This window comes from Eschrichtius robustus, chromosome 10 (assembly GCF_028021215.1).
Source record: "Eschrichtius robustus isolate mEscRob2 chromosome 10, mEscRob2.pri, whole genome shotgun sequence".
In the NCBI taxonomy this organism is placed as follows: domain Eukaryota; kingdom Metazoa; phylum Chordata; class Mammalia; order Artiodactyla; family Eschrichtiidae; genus Eschrichtius; species Eschrichtius robustus.
In genome coordinates, this window is record NC_090833.1 from 57,007,994 (window position 1) to 57,027,354 (window position 19,361).

Sequence of the window (19,361 nt, forward strand, 5' to 3'; positions counted from 1 at the left end):
AAAACATTTTTTGAGAGAACGCTGGGATGGAACCAGTTGGATTTGAAATATCTGCAAACTAGCGGAGGGGCATTGATGGTTTGGTGTCAGGAGACGGCAGAATTGACGATTTAGGGCTCAGCATGAGAAAAGGACAGAGAACAGGGAAACATCTGGGTGTGCAGGGCGTAGAGCCTGGCTGGAGGAAAGGAAGGAAAGTGGTGATTTCCACAATGTGGGTGTCACAGAGCAGCAGAAGAGACTAGATGAGTTAAGGAATAATAATAATAACAATAAGTATAAACTGCTCCATTAATTAAGCACTTCCTCTTTACCAGGCACTGTGCACGGAGTAAACACAGGTAAATGGGAAACATTGTTGTTGTCACCACCAAGCATTTTACATCATCTTATTTAATCCTCCTAATACCCCCACAAGATAGGTACCATTGTCTTCATTTTGCACATGAAGAAACTGAGTCAGAGTATTACATGCCCAACCGGCCAACAGTGACAGCCGGAGACACTGATACAAGTTGGCCTGTCTTAAGGGGCCTCGTGCTTCACTTGTAAGCAGTGAGGCTCCTCTGAGCATGCTGTGCTTCCCAAAGGATTTAGAGTCATGGGAGCAAAGCGCTGGCTTTCCTTCACAGAACCCTTGTCTGACTGACAGAACTAGGAGGTTTAGCTCCATGTAAAAGGTCTGTCCCCATAAGACCTGGGGCACCCATTTCCTCATCACCCACACTGAGTGAGCTTTGCCTCTCTCCTCTCTCTTCCAGGGAGGGAGGCAAACACTGGGCTTCTATTTTTCTGGCTTCTGAAAAACAAGTTCTAGCTCATTTGATGTTCTTTATTTTGAGAACAGGAAAATGAACATGCCACGTTTTAGCAAACCACTTACACCACTATTTACTTGGCCTCTCTGTGTTCTCATCTCTGAAATGTGCATAATAATTGCACCCAACTCGAAGGGCAGATATGATAAGACATGAGATGATCCATGGTAAAGGGCTTTTCACAGTGCCTGGCACTAGGTAAACACTCATTAAGTACTGGCAACTATCATCACTATCATCAACGTCATCATCATCATCATCAATCATCACCATCTTCAGGCAGCAACCCTCATCACTCTGTGACTCAGGATGGGCTGAGGATGGGCTACCACAGCATTTGAATGAGCACTTCCACAACCCTCAACCTCTATCACCCTCTCCTTTCCCTCCAACAAGCCAAATCCACCATTCTTCAACTGTCCCAACTCAAGTTCTGCCTCTTCTATAAAGCCTTCCGCAAAGTCACAAATCCAGTTCCTCACCATGGCCTACAAATCCCCCACATGATCTGTGACTTCCACCCACCTCTACACCCGTGTCTTCTACCATCCTCTCCTTGCTCACTATCCTCCAGCCACCCAAGCCTTCTTCCTTCCCTGAAACAGATCAAGCCAATGTCTGTCTTGGGGCTTTTCACTAAATGTTCCTTCTGCTTGGAAAGCTCCTCCTCTAGTTCTTCAAATATCTGGCTTCTTATCAGTATTTAGGCCTCAGCTCAAGTGTCACCTCCTCAGAGAGGCCTTCCCTGAAGGCAGAAATCTTATCTGTCTTTATCAACATTGTTTTCTCTACGCCAAGAACACTGACATAGGGGGTGTTCAATAAATACTGACTGACTGACTGAATGATTGAATTATTCTTTACCTCCTCCAAACTCGCATAGTATTTTACTCTACTCGTTCTTCTGATAATACCATCCTATTCATACACTATACATTGAAATTATAGATCTCACATGTACTTCGTGTGCCTATTTTATCTCAATTAGGGTATAGGCTTTGAGAATAGGATCTTAGGTATTAGAGTTCTATACATTCACAGGGAATATATAGAATAGTACTCACAGGGAATATATAGAATAGTACTATGCATGGAGTAGCTCTGCAATAAATGTTTAGTCAATTTGTTCAAAATTGAGTTCTTCTCCAGTCCAGACAATCAACATTAATGTCATCCTTTCCCCCATGGAAAGGGACTTCAGCACATGGATTTTGTATTTCTCTCTGTGTTTTTCTCATGACTTCTACTCATCTTGTTTTGCTGGAAGACCAATCAAGGTGTTTAGACTAGGAGTGAAGGAAGAGACTGGAGCTAGGAGCCAGTAATCCAGGAGAAAGGCAACACGCTAAAGACTTGATCAGGAATGCTGGGTGTTTTCTGCCTTAGATACTCTTAAAAATCAGCCATGTTTCAACTCAAAAAAGTACGAAAGATATGTTCTAAATGCCACACAAGTCTTATTCCTGGGGTACTATGGAAATAAGGGGAATTATTAGTGCCACCTGTTGGTGGAAAAGTATTATGAAAAGTAACTGCTTATAAGCATAACCCAGACAGAACCCATCAGAAAAGTACTACCTGTGGAGGGGCAGCTAGGATAGTGGTCTTCTGACATCTATTTAAAATGAAGTGGCTAGTGGCCTGGACCTGCAGAGCCAGCCACAGTGAGGAGGCGGCCAGTAAATGGGGAGCCTCAGACCCACTTAGAAGTGCCAGGTAGGCATAAGCTTAAACTGTCTGAGAAAAACAAGGCCCCCAGTCACGGCATTTACTCAGGCTGGTGAAAAAACTGCGACATATTGTACTGTTTAACACAGAATGAGTGACAACTAGCAACTTCTTCCAAAACCCAGACTCATTCTACAAAGAATCCACGAGAAATCCAGTAGACTAGACGAAGCTAGAACAACTGTATAGCAAGTACAATGATCCACAAGGTGAAAATAAATTGGAGTTGATGGGATTCAACAGTTTTGTAATGATTTAAACCTAGACCCTATTAGCGTCAGTGTATCATCGTAAGTGTGGGATTTCAGGGCAGCTATTCAATGTGAATTTGGCAAAAAAATTAATTAAAGGGGGGGGTGGAATTTGAAGACGGCGTGACAGAGCTAGAGTGATAGTTCAGCTCTTTTGCTAAGATTAGAGCAAGAAGGACAAAATAAACTTCAAAGATTTTTATCATTTTACCTTTACCTTTGCTAAGAGCACTGAGCAAAGGTTAAGATTAAGAAATATTACAATTTAGTTCTATCTGGAAAGGTTAAATTTTTAGATCTTTGGAACAAATTTTTATTGGACTATCACACAAAATAAATCCCAAGGGACACTTGGAAACTTCCACTAGATTTTAGAAATATAACTGCAGATACGTCTATCTATGATGAAGAAGGAACATGGATGGCCTGCTCCTACAGATGATTTTGCAGAATGATATGCATGGCCAATAGTCACAGGTGGAAAGCACAGCACTTTTTAAGCATACAATTTAAGCATAAGATTATAAGTGAATTGCATCCTATAAAGAAGGCATTTTGGTCAGTTACTGAGTACCTTTGTCACTGATTGCAGAAGTCATCCTCAACCAGTCATTAAATAACCTCTTTGTTCCACCTAAAGAATACAGTGGCTGACTTTATATACACCATAAGAAATTCTTCAGAAGTTGTCTGCTTGGGAATATTTGAAGATGGATTATTGTAGCTGCTGTTTTTAAGAGAAAGATTTCTGCACAGTATATATACTTACAAAAAAGTAACATAGAACCCATTTGCGTGACTGCAGAATACGCTACAATTCATGACTTAGTGTGAACCCCAGCAGTCACCAAAATTCCTGTTGAATTATACTATAAATTGAACTGAGAAAACAGTAGGATGTTTTAGTTATACAAGTCAAAGTGGGATACTATATTTATACAAGTCAAAAGGTGTTAAAAATGTGCCCTAGGGACTTCCCTGGTGGCACAGTGGTTAAGAATCCGCCTGCCAATGCAGGGGACATGGGTTCAAGCCCTGGTCCTGGAAGATCCCGCATGCCGCGGAGCAACTAAGCTCGTGTGCCACAACTACTGAGCCTGTGCTCTAGAGCCCGCGAGCCACAACTACAGAGCCCGCATGTCGCAACTACTGAAGCCCGCGCGCCTAGAGCCCATGCTCCACAGCAAGAGAAGCCACCACAATGAGAAGCCTGAGCACCACAACGAAGAGTAGCCCCCGCTTGCCACATCTAGAGAAAGCCCGAGCGCAGCAACGAAGACCCAACACAGCCAAAAATAAATAAATTAATTAATTAAAAAAAAATAGTGCCCTAAAGAAAATGATCATGTTATGGATCATAACCATTTAAAATTTTGGGTGCTGATGATTCAAGATTTATACAATTTTTTTGAACTATCAAGTATCGAGATTTACCAAATCTATTCTTGTTTTAATTTTCTCTAGATATTCTTCTGAAAATCATTCAGTAGTTTTTAACACACCATTGTAGTTCACACACTAATGGCCACATTTAGTGTGCAGTTTCAGAGAAGTTTTCTTCTAAGCTGTCTACAAGTCAGTGGGCCTATTTTATTTCTAATAATATCTGAACTTCTTAAGAAGTTTCCTATATGTTTTTAAAATTATTACATTTAAAAAGACATTTTTCATGAAAAGGTTTTTTTGAGTGATAAACTGTAAATTTAAATACGAAGTGAATTGTTTCCCTTCAACCACCTATAATATCAATATCTAACATCTAGCCTGTTGTAAAAACTATAACTTTAAAAAAAAAAATTTTATTTATTTATTTTGGTTGCACTGGGTCTCAGTTGCAGCAGGCAGGCTCCTTAGTTGCACCTCACTGGCTCCTTAGCTGCACCTCACCGGCTCCTTAGTTGCAGCGTGTGAACTCTTGGTTGCGGCATGCATGTGGGATCTAGTTCCCTGACCAGGGTTCGAACCCAGGCGCCCTGCATTGGGAACGTGGAGTCTTGACCACTGCGCCACCAGGGAAGTCCCAAAACTATAATATTTAAGAGCTAAAATATGCATCATTATCCAATAAAACCAAGATTTTTGTAGACATAAGATTATTCTGAAATTTATATGTAAAGGCAAAGTGACTGAAATACCTTCATTTTGAAAAAGAAAAAAGCAAGAAGAATCAGTCTGATGCCAAGACTTATTATATAGTTACTGTAATAAATAGTGTATTATTAGTGGAAGGATATACTTATAGATCAATGGAATAGAATATAGAAACCAGAAATAAATTCACATATATAAACCCAACTGATTTTTGACAAAATTGCAAAAGTAATTCAATAGAGGAAAGACAGCCTTTTCAACAAAATAATGCTGGAACAATTAGACTTCCATAGGTCAAGCTAAGTCTCATACCTTACACAAAAACTATCTCAAAATAGATCATGGACTTGAATGTAAAACATAAAACGATAAAACTTTTAGGATTAAACAGAAGAAAATCTTTGAAATTTAGAGCTAGTCAAAGAGTTCTTTGACTTGAAATCAAAAGCACAATTCATAAAAGGAAAAATGGATAAAGTGAACTTCATCATAGTTGAAAACTTTTGCTCTGCAAAAGACCCTGTTAAGAAGATGAAAAGACACGCTACAGATTGGGAGAAAATATCTGCAAACTACATATAAACAGTAAAAACAGTAACAAAGAAACTACATAACAAACAGTAAAAAACAAAGGCAACTCAATTAGAAAATGGTGCTGTGATGATCAAACATGTGAATGTGCTTAGAAGTAGAAAGGAAGAGTTACATTAGGATGTTGGAGATTTGCAGGTTCTCATTGTTGCTCTTTTTGTGGATGTATATGTAGAAATGCTCAGCCTTTCAGTCCCCTTAAAAGGGGAATTTCCCCTTTTGTGTGAGTCTAGGGAAAGGCAGGGTCCTAACACACCCTATGGAAGCAGAAAGGGACCAGATATTCCCAATCACTACCCATGAACGAGGTGCTAGACATGTAACCCAGTCTCAACCTAACGGACACTCCAGCCTGGGACTTCATGAATCTGGAGAGAGTGACCCTAGGAAAAGGGCAGTCACAGTGGTGGTGGTGATGCTTCCCCTGGAGTGACCTTGATTGGTTCTCTGCTGCCAACTTCCCTTGGGTCTTGCTCACTTTTGAAGCCCCATTCTCCAGCTTTTCCATCAATTCTGGGAAGCACCCAATATCTTCACCCTGTAAATCGCTTTTCTGCTTAAATTATGCCAACCCATCTTCTGTTGTTGCACCTAAGAACCTTTACTTAATGACGGTGTCGTGGGGCGGGAGGGGATTACTAAATTTCTCCTATAACACAGCATTTTAAAGTCACTCATTCCTAGCCAGGTCTAACAAAGAGATGGGGCCATCCTGGAGTTTCTCTTGCCCCTAATATCAAAGCCTTCCTTGATTTGCTGTCCCTTTTCAAACAATTTTACCCTGAGCTCCTCTGGATCTTACTCTCATCTGTCTCATTGGGATATGCCACCTAATTTACAGATGAATTTAAAATTTGTATTATAAAAGTAATATGTTTGTCTGATTTTTTTAAAATTCCATCAATGCAGAAGGGATGAAGCTTACAGTAAAAAAAGAAAAGAAAGCAACCCCCCCCCCAAATTCTTCCCAGTCTTACTCCCCAGAAAGAAGCACTATTAATAATTTCTTGTGATACATAATGTTTTGATGTTGGACATTCTAATGCCAAACTGTCCTCATCCAAACCCTTCTTTACTTTAAAAATACCACCAACGAGTGGTTAGGAACAAAAATGATCCAAGTGAAATGTTAGCTAAGAAACTGACATTATGGTAAAACTAATCACAGTAAAATGATCAACAAAACAGCCAGTGTGTCAAAAATGACCTGAATCAGTGCACGGCAACCTCAGAGGACCACTCTCAAGAAAACAAGGTAGAATTAGTGCTGACTCCTAACTTACAGACAGGATAAACATGATATGCTTCCATATCTTAGAAGCAATTCAAATTCAATCAAACTCTTTGTTGCATAACTCAAATATTCCAAACACTACCTAGATCTCTGCTTCTAGTAGCTTAAAATAACACCCCCTCAACATGTTCTTACCAACCTGTATCTAATTTGACATAAGCTAAATTCTATGCTTAACCTTTGAATTCTGGGCAAAAAACATCTGGATGGATCCAGCCACTCTAACCTTTCTGATATCTCAAGAGCACCTTAAAGCAGTGGTTTTCAAACTCGAAATCCCCAAATATCAGCATCACCCGGGAACTTGTTAGAAATATAAATGCTTGGCTTGCACCCCAGGAGTACTGAATCAGAAATTCTGTGGGTACAGCCCAATGTGAGAACCACTTCTCCAAAGCCTTACAAACTGCAAAAATCCAAATATACTCTTGAGAGTCAAGAAAGTTGGGGAAGGGGAGATCCTTCTCATTGCTTTATATTTCCCCAAAAGTGGCTCTTTTCATCCTTCACCCTTCTTTCTCTTCCTGGCACTCTGAGTGTCTCCTTGGGAAATTAGTCACTCATCAGAGAGGGTCTCTAATATCTGGTTTCTCAGAGCTCTCTGTAAGGGAGGGCTCTGAAGCTGCACTAGGCCCAGTAGGAAAGCGAATCAGAAGTTATCAATGAGGTAAGTCTACTCAATGACACTGACCATGAGCTCAGGAAAGAAGGGGAGGGACATGGCCACTATCAGGGGTTTGACTCTCTTTGTTGTAAACAATGTGATCTGCACATGACAGTCATGACTTGGCCTGCAAAGGCCAGTTTTAAAGTTCACTCCACTGTAAGATATTAGTCATAACTAAACCTCCCTCTTTGGTGTTCCTCCAGGTCAACACACTTTGCAACCCAGTGATGCACATTAGTATCACCTGAGGAGCTTTTTAAAAACTCTGTGATGCCTGGGTACTGCCCCTGGAGGCGATTCCGATGTAGCTAGTTTGCGCGGTGGGGAGGCCATGGTATACCTCAAAGGCTCCCCAGGAATTCTAATATGCAGCCAGGACTGAGAACCCCTGCAGGCCGTGGTTTTCAGTGTGGTAGCCAAACCAGCACCACCTCATCCCCCAGGATTATATTAGAAATACAAATTCTCAGGCCTCAATCCAGACTCATTAAATCAGAAACTCTGGTGGTGGGACTTAGCAATTACAGGTGATTCTCATGCACAATAAAGTTTGAGAGTCACTGATTGCGCCCTGTTCACACCTCATTGAAGAACCTTACCAGGAGGAGATTCCGGGAAAGCAACTGCTAGCTCTATCTACACTCAAGATCACAGTTTGCAGTTTTGTTTTTGTTTTGTTTTTTTAATTTATTTATTTATTTATTTATTTATGGCTGTGTTGGGTCTTCGTTTCTGTGCGAGGGCTTTCTCCAGTTGTGGCAAGTGGGGGCCACTCTTCATCGCGGTGCACGGGCCTCTCACTATCACGGCCTCTCTTGTCGCGGAGCACAGGCTCCAGACACGCAGGCTCAGTAATTGTGGCTCACGGGCCCAGCTGCTCTGCGGCATGTGGAATCTTCCAGGACCAGGGCTCGAACCCGTGTCCCCTGCATTGGCAGGCGGATTCTTAACCACTGCGCCACCAGGGAAGCCCCAGTTTGCAGTTTTTAAAGACAAAAACAACTCCCTCACTTTTATGAGCCAAGTGAGCTAATAATAATTCCAGCTTGTCTTTCATTTTAGATATCCGTGGAAGGTGTTAAATGCTGTTTCTGTCTGCCTTAAACATTACATCATAATTCTAACCTAGCAATTCCTAGAGTGTATTTGTGTGCTGCTGAATGTTTAAGAGTGTCACAGGGATACGGGGAACAAGCCGAAGCAAGCTGTGCTGGGCACAGTAGGAAATGGAAAGGTAATTAAATATTATCTGGCTACATTCTCCACTAAGCTGGAAATGCACTCCGCGTTTATAGATTGAGCAAATAAATAAGAGAAATGGGGACAAGTTTCTTGACATTTTTGTTTCAAGTCCTTTAAACAACGTTGGGATCTAACTGTCCCAGGAAACAGACCAAGTGAAGGCTTGGCTATATGAACCAAAGATTTCACGCCACAGTTTTTGGTTACAAAATCCTTTATCATCCATATTTATCAGCCACCCCTCAATTAAATCTCAGATCAATAAGGTAGTTTTCCCTTTCTTGCTGTATAGGAGAGAAACCTACATCACAACTAGGGAGGAAGCCACATGACAGAGCTCTGGAGGCCTCACATATCCTGGGTGCTAGCTAACCTCTCCTTTGAGCCGCTGATTTCCCCTCAGAAGAAAGTGCACTGCAGACAAAGGCCCTGTGGCAGTCTCTATCTAGGCGGGAACTATTAGAGAAAGAGAGAAAGAATAAAAACGCTCTGTGGGCATAACATAGAACTGCTCTGGACTGGAAGACATTATGTGAGGGCCCAGCAGCACAGGCGAGGCGGAGCCATCAGGAAAACAGGCAGAAACACTCAGGTTTATGCCCGAAAATTGCAGTTTTCCTACTTAGGCTTTTTAGAGCCAGAGAGTTGTATTTCGAGTCCACTTGATGTTAAATATTACTCTATTCTACAGAGTTTGGCTCTTTTGCCCTTTGTTGCAAACCTTCCTCACTTTGAGTACGGCTTTGCTACAAAGGAAGACCAGTGGTTTGCCTCAACCCCAAGGCAAGTTCAAAGCCAACTTCATTATGCTATCAGCTGATGGCCAAACCCCCTGAGATCAGGAGAGTCAGGGTGGAAATGAATCTGTAAGCATCTTATCAAGAATTTCATTGTTTCATAATATGCACGTTCCCCACAATAAAAGTAACTTATTTTTGGATTGTATTAAAATAACATATATCGTGGTTAAAAAACGTTTTTATAAACTAAAATAGCATAAGGACAAAAAGTAAAAATCACTTGAAATTCTACCACCTTGAGATAACTATTTCGGTGTCCATCCTTTGATTCTCTTTCCATCTATGCCTCTGCATAGATCTGTAAAACAGTATGGCAGTTCCTTAAAAAATTAAACAGAATTACCATATATTCAACAATTTCATGTCTGGCTATACACCCAAAAGAACTGAAGGCAGGGACTCAAACAGGTATTTGTACACCAACACTCATAGCAGCATTATTCCTTATAACCAAAAGGTTGAAACAACCCATATGTCCGTTGATGGAAGAATGGATAAACAAAATGTGGTACATACATACAATGGAATATTTTAAAAGGAGGGAAATGCCGACATGTCACAACATGGATGAACCCTGAAGACATTATGCTAAGTGAAATAAGCCAGACACAAAAGGACAAATATTGTATGATTCCATTTATGTGCTGTACGTAGAGTGGTCAAGTTAATAGTGACAGAAAGTAGAATCACGGTTGCCAGGCGCTGGGGTAAGGGGTAAATGAGGAAATATTGTTTAATGGGTACAGAGCTTCGATTTGGGAAGATAAAAAAGTTCTGGAGCTAGACAGAGTTGATGGTTGTACAATGATGTGAATGTAATGAATGCCATTGAACTGGACAGTTAAAAATGGTTAAAACAGTAAATTTTATATTATGTATATTTTACCACAATAAAAAATTAAGTTATAAAATATTACTAACGCTACTTCCTAAAAATTATGCCATAGTTATCTTTTAAATACCATGCGGTAACAAAAAAGGAAGGGAAATATATTTAGATTCCAAAGTTTTGGTGACTGGACTCTAGAACTCTATAGACACACTGACCAGTTCCAACTTGTCAGGTATAAATAAAAACACCAGGAAATGGTCCCTTGATAAAAGAGGTTACTACACCCTCTATTTTATGAGTATAACTTCAGTGGCTGACATGGTACACTAAATTCTTTTTCTGTGCAGAGTAGTCAAGAAAACTTGTGTTTCTTCTTACAATAACTATAAAGCCTACATTGGTCCCTTAGATTTCAGTGGACACTAGCCAGCATTAAATCATGACTAATTAACCAGTAAGTAGTTAGCCTTGTGGTAGACTCTGAGACCTGGAATATAGAATTATAAGACCTGGGATTTATAATCCACCTATGGAGAAAAGATTACCACAAATAAACCAAGATGGAGGTTATGAAGAGCTAAAACTAAAGTCACTCACATAGAATATGTGGTGCATCCCTTCCTCTTTTCCCAAATTAGACATCAAATTTCCTTACTCACTGGAAGCATAGCCCCTGTATTTTCCCAACAAAGAGTAAGGTATTTCCCTATCTGTCATAGCAGCCTCTGCTCAGGACCAGAAATATCCCTCTACTAAGCCTCAACACAGCCTCTGTAACACTCAAGTCAGCTCTTGGAAATGGGTGGTATATCTGGGAATCTCTGGAGCTGGAGAAGGCATCACTGCCAGGAGGTACAAAATGATAAAGATTTCTTTCCCTCCTCCAAGACTGGGATAGAGAATGGAGCCTCGCTGACAATCATACAAATGAGGAGAGTAAGACAGAGAAAGAGCATTAGGTAAACTGAGGAGAACAGAGAAACTTCTAAGACGATGGTTTTCAACCTTGGCTGCAAGCTGGAATTACCCGGGGAGCCTTAAAGATATACCCATGCCTGCATCCTTCCCTCAACCTAGTCTTTCCCCATCGAGATTATTATTCTATCTGGGATTGTGATCTGGACATCAGGATTAGTTATAGACTCACCATGTGAGTCTAATTTCCAGGCCTGGGAACCACTGCTTTAGGGGAAGGAGAGCTTCCTCATCCTTCAGTCAGTCTTCTGGAGACCCTGCCTGGGACCTCAATTTACTGCAAGAGCTAATGACTTTAAAAAAAAAAAAAGAGCTAATGACTTTTAAAAGTTAAAATGGTCTTGAAAAATTGCTCTCCAGTACAATACAGAAGATGTGATCATATTCCATCACTAGAGGGCAGTTTCTTCATTGTCAACACTTAATTAAGGTAATATTGCCTCAGGTTAATTTACTCAGGTTCCTCCCTTAATTAAAAAAAAAAAAAGCAAAGCTGCATGATGACATTTTAATGAAGGTATACTACAGCCTGACTTTCATAAACGTCAATTCCTTCCTATTTATGAAATGAGAGTTTGAGAGACTAACATTAAAAAAGCTCTGTGTCCTTTCATCTGTCACATGCCCTCTTCCTAAAGGGTTTGTACTGTATGGGGTATATTGTTTTCACAAAGTGTATGGCTTTGCTGTGTTACCTATGTTTCCAAACAGGAGGTAGGGCTTGATAGTAACTGATTAAGATCTGATTACCTTCTGTCTCAGAAAATGAGACAATAAATGTCTCAGTTTTTAAAATCCTTTGATTTTTGTATCTTGAAATAGAAATCTGGCATTTCTAACAAGCTTCTAGGTGCTGCCAATGCTGAGACTGCTGGTGGAGAACCACACTGAGCAGTGGGAGGTAGAGAACCTCGGGGCAGATACCAGACTCCTCCTCTGAAGGTATCCCCAGATGTTAATTCACATGCTGACGACATGTCTGTCTGTCTGTCTATCTATTCCCATGAAGACAGAAAGATCACAAATCCAGTGGATCCAGGTTGACTATACTACATCAGAATCACTTGGTTGCTTCTTAAAAACAAAGACTTTTAGTCTCAACCCCTGGAGATCAGTACTTCTGGAGTGGGGCCCAGGAATTTATATTTTTTTAACAAGTACCCAGGAGATGCTGCAAGAGCCCTTTGCTTTTGAAAATCACTGTTGCTCAAATGTTTTTACTTTACAGACAGAGACCGAGGACAGAAAAAAGGAAGGGAACTTTCAAAGTTAGTGACAGAACAAACTAGGATACGGACTCTCCTGGCCTGACTAGATTGAGGCATTACTGCTTATAAGGAGTTAACACGTGTGCTCGACTCTGATTCTTACACTATAAGATGGATGTAGTAACTAGCTTCCAAAGATGGCCTGCAATGAACCAGGACTCTTGACATTCACACCCACGTGTTGTCCCCTTCCCACTTTCAATCTGGGCTGGCCCTGAAACTTGCTGTGACAGATAGAATGTTCTGGAAGTGATGTTGTGTAACTCCAGAGGCTGAGCCTTAAGAAGTTTGCAGCGTCCACGTCCTTCCATCTTGGAACACTCCACTTTGAACCCAGACCCAATTCTGTGAGGGAGCTCAAGCAACCACTGGCGAGGTCCATATGGAGAAGAACCAAGGCCCAGGTCAACACCCTTAACTGAGCTCCCAGACAACAGCCATCACTACCTTCCCAGTTATGTGAATGAGGCCACTTTGGACCTTCTAGTCATCCATCCCAGTGGGTATGATACTACAAGAGATAACTGAAAAGACAGAAGAAGAAATCCCCTTACCTGTTAGGCTGGAAAGAGATTCGGTCATAGCCCGTGAGTTCACACAAATCCTTCTCAAGTTCTCGAAAAAGCTGCTGGTACCCTTGAGCTTGGTCCAGAGGCACAAAGGGGTGGATGTTTGCAAATTCTTTCCATGTGATAGGCTGAAGAGCAAGAAGGGAGGAAACATACACATATGTACATATTGTAATAGTAATAAGACTGACTTTAACAATGATGATGATGATAGCAACAGCTAACACAAAGGGTGCTTACTATGTGCCAGGCACTGTTCTAAGCACTTTACATAAATTCATTCATTCAACTCTTACCACAGTCTTATGGGGTAAGTACTATTACTGCCTTCATTTTACAAGTGGGTCACAGAGGCCCAGAAAGGGAACTTATACAAAAGTATAACCATTTCCTATTTTTTCAGGAACAAAAAGGCCCCTGAATAGATTTATATCCATGAAACCCAATGAGTTGTTTCAGGCATGGTTTATTCAAACTCTTTACATAGCACATATATCATTCTTTTTTCATGAAGCAGAACAAAACACCAACATAAAAGCAAATGGGGAAAATCCTCCTATTAGAATATAAAATGATTTTCTTTGCCTGATGTGATTTGTCGTATCAGACTAATCCTATGGAAAAAAGGAAACATCCTAGCCTAGTAGAGATACTTACCAAACACCATAGCAGGGGACACAAATCTTCTGTTGATACAAGAAACAAATTAAAACCTCAAATCTCTACCTTTCTGGCACTGAGAAAGGATTTCTAGAAAGAAGGCTTACGGTTCTTAATTCTATCTGAGCTTAACAACTACAAATGGATAAAAGCTTTCAACATGGCAGGTTTAAAAGGGTGGTGGGGGGAGTTGGGGAAGGTAGGAAGACATAAACACTATATGTTTAATTATTTTAATATTTAAAAATAATTTCACCCATAAATTTAAATGATCGGGTTGTGATAAAGTTAGGGTTTCTGCCAAGATTGTTGAAGAGCAAGGTAAAGGATTACTAAAGCAGTTATTCAATCACGGTCCCAGCAGCAACTTTCTCTAGTTATCTGCTTATGTATAAGCCAAGACACTGCCTCTGCTAAGTTCCCTTTTAATAGAAGTGACCTACTTACTGTGAGTTCAGATGAACTGTTGAGCTTCATGGTACAGGACCCCTTTAAGAAGCACAGCCAAAGCATATTACGTTAGTGACATGCTGTGGTCTATCTGATCGGCCCTCCCATCTCCCCGAATGGTCACCCATTCATCCCTCTTGCAGCATATTAGATGTGACCCAAAGAGCTGGGATCAGGGTGGGGTGGGAAATAGAAATAAAGGCAATAATTACCAGTGGAATCATGCTATGAACAAGGGAAATGTCTTTGTTTTCCAATCTCTTCATATATCGGACAATATTTGTTTCTGAGTGATAGCTGTGAACATAAAACACACGGTTTAGGCCAATATAGTTAGGTAAGAGCCCATACACATCCTTCTAAAAGGTAAGACACACTGAGATCTACCTTCAACATACAGATCAAATTAGGCCATGGACAACATGCCAGCAAAGCATCAGAGGGAAGGGCGTGTACCCCCCATGAAGCGCAGAGGATGCCCTAGGACAAGAAGCTGCCTGTGGGCGTGAGAGGAAGAGTTGGAAAGAAGAGGATGTTGAGTTCCTGGGTATGATCTTCAGCCTGGCAACTATGCATCGAAACTCCCATCTTCTTGAGAGTAGAATTAGGGGTTATAGTGTCAAGGGAGCACAGCCACCAGGAAATAAGGTGTGCTTTGCCCAGGTTAGAATTGGGATTTAGTAGTGAGTCAGGCTGAGCCACAATAAACCAGGCCACGTCATAGTCAGAATGCCATAGTAGAAGCCACTCTCTACCGTGCTCCCAAGCCACAGCACACAATGCAGAAGTCACACAAACTACACAAACCTGTTGAACACTTGATGTGTGAGGAATGGACTAGTTCTCTTGAAGGCAGTCCCTAGAATACCTCTCCGTTCCTCACCCATGCTTTCAGCAACCAGCTCCTGCATGGAGAGACCACAGAAACTGAAGGGCAGGAAGCATGCCTGGAACCACATGTGAAGAAGGCTTCCATTCAGCGTGTATTCTGACAAGAGCACCAGAAATTCCCTACCATCCAACCTCCCACCTCCCTGACCACCCACCCCAGGGATATCTGGCACAGTGCAATGACGGATGTCAGGGGTCATGCATTGTGGCAATTCTCCAAAACACTGTTTTTAAGTTCTGTTGAACTTAGCCACAATGAACAAAGAAAAGTGAACAATCTTTACTGCCAAAGAAAAAAAAGTTGACATCCCCTGCATGTTCCTTGAATAATGAAGCAAGTTCCAGTAAACTATTTTAAAGGGCTATCTAAAAAAAGTGACAACCATGATAACACTCAAGTAAAGATTCTCACTTGACATTGCTCTTTTATCTTTGAGAACAATTCTAATAAAATACAAGTGCCAAGACCATTCAGTAGGAGAAAGGACAGTCTCTTCAACAATGGTGCTGAGAAAACTTGATATACACATGCAAAAGAATGAAGTTGGATCCTTATCTTATAGAATATACAAAAACTAATTCAAAATGGATTAAGGGGACTTCCTTGGTGGCGCAGTGGTTAAAAATCCGCCTGCCAATGCAGGGGACACGGGTTCGAGCCCTGGTCCGGGAAGATCCCACATGCCGCGGAGCAACGAAGCCCATGCGCCACAACTACTGAGCCCATGTGCCACAACTATGGAAGCCCTCGCGCCTACAGCCTGTGCTCCACAACAAGAGAAGCCACCACAATGAGAAGCCCACACACTGCAAGGAAGAGCAGCCCCCGCTCGCCGCAACTAGAGAAAGCCTGCGCACAGCAACGAAGACCCAACACAGCCAAAAATAAATAAATAAATAAATTTATTTTTTTTAAAAAATGGATTAAGGACTCAAATTTACAAGCTATAACTACAAAACTCTTAGAAGAAAGTATAGGGGCAAATCTGCATGACCTTGCATTTGGCAATGGTGTCTTAAATATGACACCAAAAGCATGAGCAACACAAGAAAAAATAAAGCTCACTTTTGTGCATTAAAGGACACTATCAAGAGAATTAACAGATAACCCACAGAATGGGGGAAAATATCTGCAAATCATATATCTGATAAGCATTTAATATCCAGAATATATAACTAGATACATGGCTTGCTCCTCATTCTGCTCCAGGCCGATAGTATGAGAGCCCTCAGTGGTTGCTCCATAAATATTCTTCAAATGCGTGGAACAAGTATCTGTGATTAAATTTACTGCAGAGTTCTAGAGGGAAGATATTATTCAGTCTTGTTTATTAATTAAAGATTAAAAGAGAACAGTATAATACTTTTTTGATGATTTACATTTGTTATCTGATACTTAAGTCATCTCTCAAAGAGGACTCAGACAAACAGGGCAGCACTGATCAACGCTCTGGAACCTATTTCTGTTTCCTTTCATTGATTCATTTAACAAATATTTATTAAGTGGCTCCTATGCTCCAGGCCTTATAGAGTGTTGTGATTAACACCTTGCCACAGGTCTAGATAGCTGACGTCTCTCTTCCATCCCACAGACTCTCCTGCTCACATGTCCCTGCTATCTCATCATTTTAGAAACCAACTCAGTCACACTGAACTGTTTCTAGTTTTCACATAACCTCTCTCCTCCTAGCCTTTGTGGCTGCTTTTCCCAGTGTCTGGAACACCTCTGGCCCCATCCTCCTTCTTCTCAACTGTGTCTGGATAGCTCCTACTCATCTTTCAGGTCTCAGCTTAGGACAGTTTCTTCCAAGTGTTGGTGAGAAGCCCCCTCCACTCTGTGCTCAGAGAGCATCTTTGGACAGTGCCCATCATAGTACATCATCTGGATTGCAGTCTTGTGCCTGTTTGGATCCTCATTAGACTATAAGCTCCAAAAGGGCGGGAAGTATGTCCCTCATTAGACTATAAGCTCCAAAAGGGCGGGAAGTATGTCTGATTTACCACTAGCCTCAGGGCACAGCATAAGACCTGGCACATATTAGGTCAGTTTTCCCAGAATCAACATAACCAAGATGCCAATGTCATGAATCTTTGTATTAGGAATAGTTTCAATTAAACACCATTAACAATCCTTCCAACTAGCCTTGCTGCTCAGTCCTGGCTGGGGCCCACGGCAGTGACCTCTAACTATCAGCAGTCACAGTGGCAAGGGACAATCGGTGGCATACTTTTAACGCAGGCCACCTAATGTCATTCCTGCACCCCCTCTCCCTCACACTCAGGCCCATAAGAGGCAAAGCCAACTGTGACACCTCCTCAAATAGTCATTATGAGGAATGTGAATTTTGATTTACTTACTGCAGATGACTCACAGCCAAAGATCCACAACAAGTCATCCAGATCTTTTTCATTGACTGTTTCATCAAGAGAAATACCAAGCTATAGAAATGAAAATGAAAGGGAAAACATCAGCTCTAAATGCCAAGATCAGTGCAGAGACTCCAAGAGAGGTCAAAGGGGAGAAAGTGCTGGACAAAACTCTCAGTTGTTCTAAAATAACAGGGTATCATTATGTCCAAGTTGGCCCTTGGGCAAAGTAGGCTAGACCAGTCCCAAACGTCAAAAGGTTGAGAGTTTTACAGCCACTTCTGGACTCTAAAAGAGTCCAGAGGGCTGCAGGGCACTCCTTTTGGTACTAGATATGCTCACTTTTTTCTTCCCTTAACTTACCTTATCGTATCACTTATCATAGCCTTTACCTTGAACAGTCATATTGTGAACGAAGGAGTATTATGAGCAAAATATGTGCCTAAGAGTCCCATATATGAAAACACAACATCTTAGGGAAAGCTGACAATGGATTATCATTTAATAGGTCACAATGTTCCAAACTGGAAATGAAAATTGTTTACAAAGAAGTTGTGCCCAAAGGTCCAATACTGATTTTTTTTTAAATAAAGAGAAATTTTAATGAGAAAAGTCATAAAAATTTATAGAATTTGTACAACAAACAAACAAACAAAACTGAAAGTCTGACTTACTGTGTGATCCTCAAACAGCCGAATATTTATCTGTCGCTGAGCAGCCCTGCCCAAGACCTCCTTCACTGAGCAGCCACACTGAATCTTCAAAGTGTCAAAGAACAAGTCATGCTGGAGTTGGTGTCCTGCTCTCTTGAGACCTAGACAAGATAGGATAGCCACCGGTCTCTATGTAGAAACCAGACCCTCTGCCACTGACACTTCACAGAAGTAAAGAGGTAAATCCTACTACGGTCTGTTGCTACCCAGTGTTTTGGTTGGTGCTTTTTAAAAAAAAAGTAGGACTTCCCTGGTGGCACAGTGGTTAAGAATCCGCCTGCCAATTCAGGGGACACGGGTTCGAGCCCTTGTCCGGGATGATCCCACATGCCACAGGGCAACTAAGCCCATGCACCACAACTACTGAGCCTGCGCTCTAGAGCCTGCGAGCCACAACTACTGAGCCTGTGTGCCACAATTGCTGAAGCCCATGCACCTAGAGCCTGTGCTCCACAACAAGAGAAGCCACCGCAATGAGAAGCCTGCGCATCGCAACAAAGAGTAACCCCTGCTCGCCGCAACTAGAGAAAGCCCGCATGCAGCAACGAAGACCCAACACAGCCAAAACTAAATAAATAAATTTATTTTTTTTTTAAAAAGGCAAATATTTATTATTATGCTACAGAAAGTTGTGAAATACATATAAAAATGGAGAAAAAAATCACCATAATCACCATCCAGAAATAACTAGTGGTTACTTCTTGGTATAGATTCCTCTAGAAGGGTGTGTGTGTGTGTGTGTGTGTGTGTGTGTGTGTGTGTGTGTGTGTGTGTGTGTGTGTAATATATCACATACATATACTTCTTTACCCTTTTCTAAAAAATTTAATGTATCATGAAGATTTTGCTTTTCTACAGATCAAAACCCCTATCATTATTTTTAATGGCTATATAATATTCAAACTTAAATTACGTACCATAATTTAACTAATTACTTATTATTGGACGTTTAGGCTGTTTCCAAGATTGTGCTATTGTAAATAATGTTTCAATGCACACCCTTTACATCGTTATCTGATTATTTCCTTTAGATACATTCCTAGAATTTCTGTATCAAATTGTAGGCACATTTTAAAAGCTTTTGACACATATTGTTTAAGTGCCCTCATAAAAGTCATACCAATATCAGCATTCTTTTTAATCTCTGCCAATGT

The 19,361-nt window shown here is 41.0% G+C and overlaps 1 protein-coding gene and 1 pseudogene across 2 annotated transcripts in view; one reads left to right on the forward strand and one right to left on the reverse strand.

The window, feature by feature from the left end:
• GLDC (glycine decarboxylase) overlaps positions 1-19,361 on the reverse strand; it is a 98,858-nt gene that overhangs the window by 35,760 nt on the left and 43,737 nt on the right. For both annotated transcript variants that reach the window (XM_068552020.1, XM_068552019.1), the window contains exons 10-15: positions 18,169-18,308; positions 17,486-17,566; positions 15,044-15,141; positions 14,449-14,533; positions 14,234-14,275; positions 13,112-13,254 (exon numbers count right to left, since the gene is read on the reverse strand). In XM_068552020.1, the coding sequence (XP_068408121.1) occupies positions 13,112-13,254; positions 14,234-14,275; positions 14,449-14,533; positions 15,044-15,141; positions 17,486-17,566; positions 18,169-18,308 (589 nt within the window). The remainder of the gene's footprint in view (positions 1-13,111; positions 13,255-14,233; positions 14,276-14,448; positions 14,534-15,043; positions 15,142-17,485; positions 17,567-18,168; positions 18,309-19,361) is intronic.
• On the forward strand, positions 2,443-3,239 carry LOC137770440 (DCN1-like protein 2 pseudogene; annotated as a pseudogene).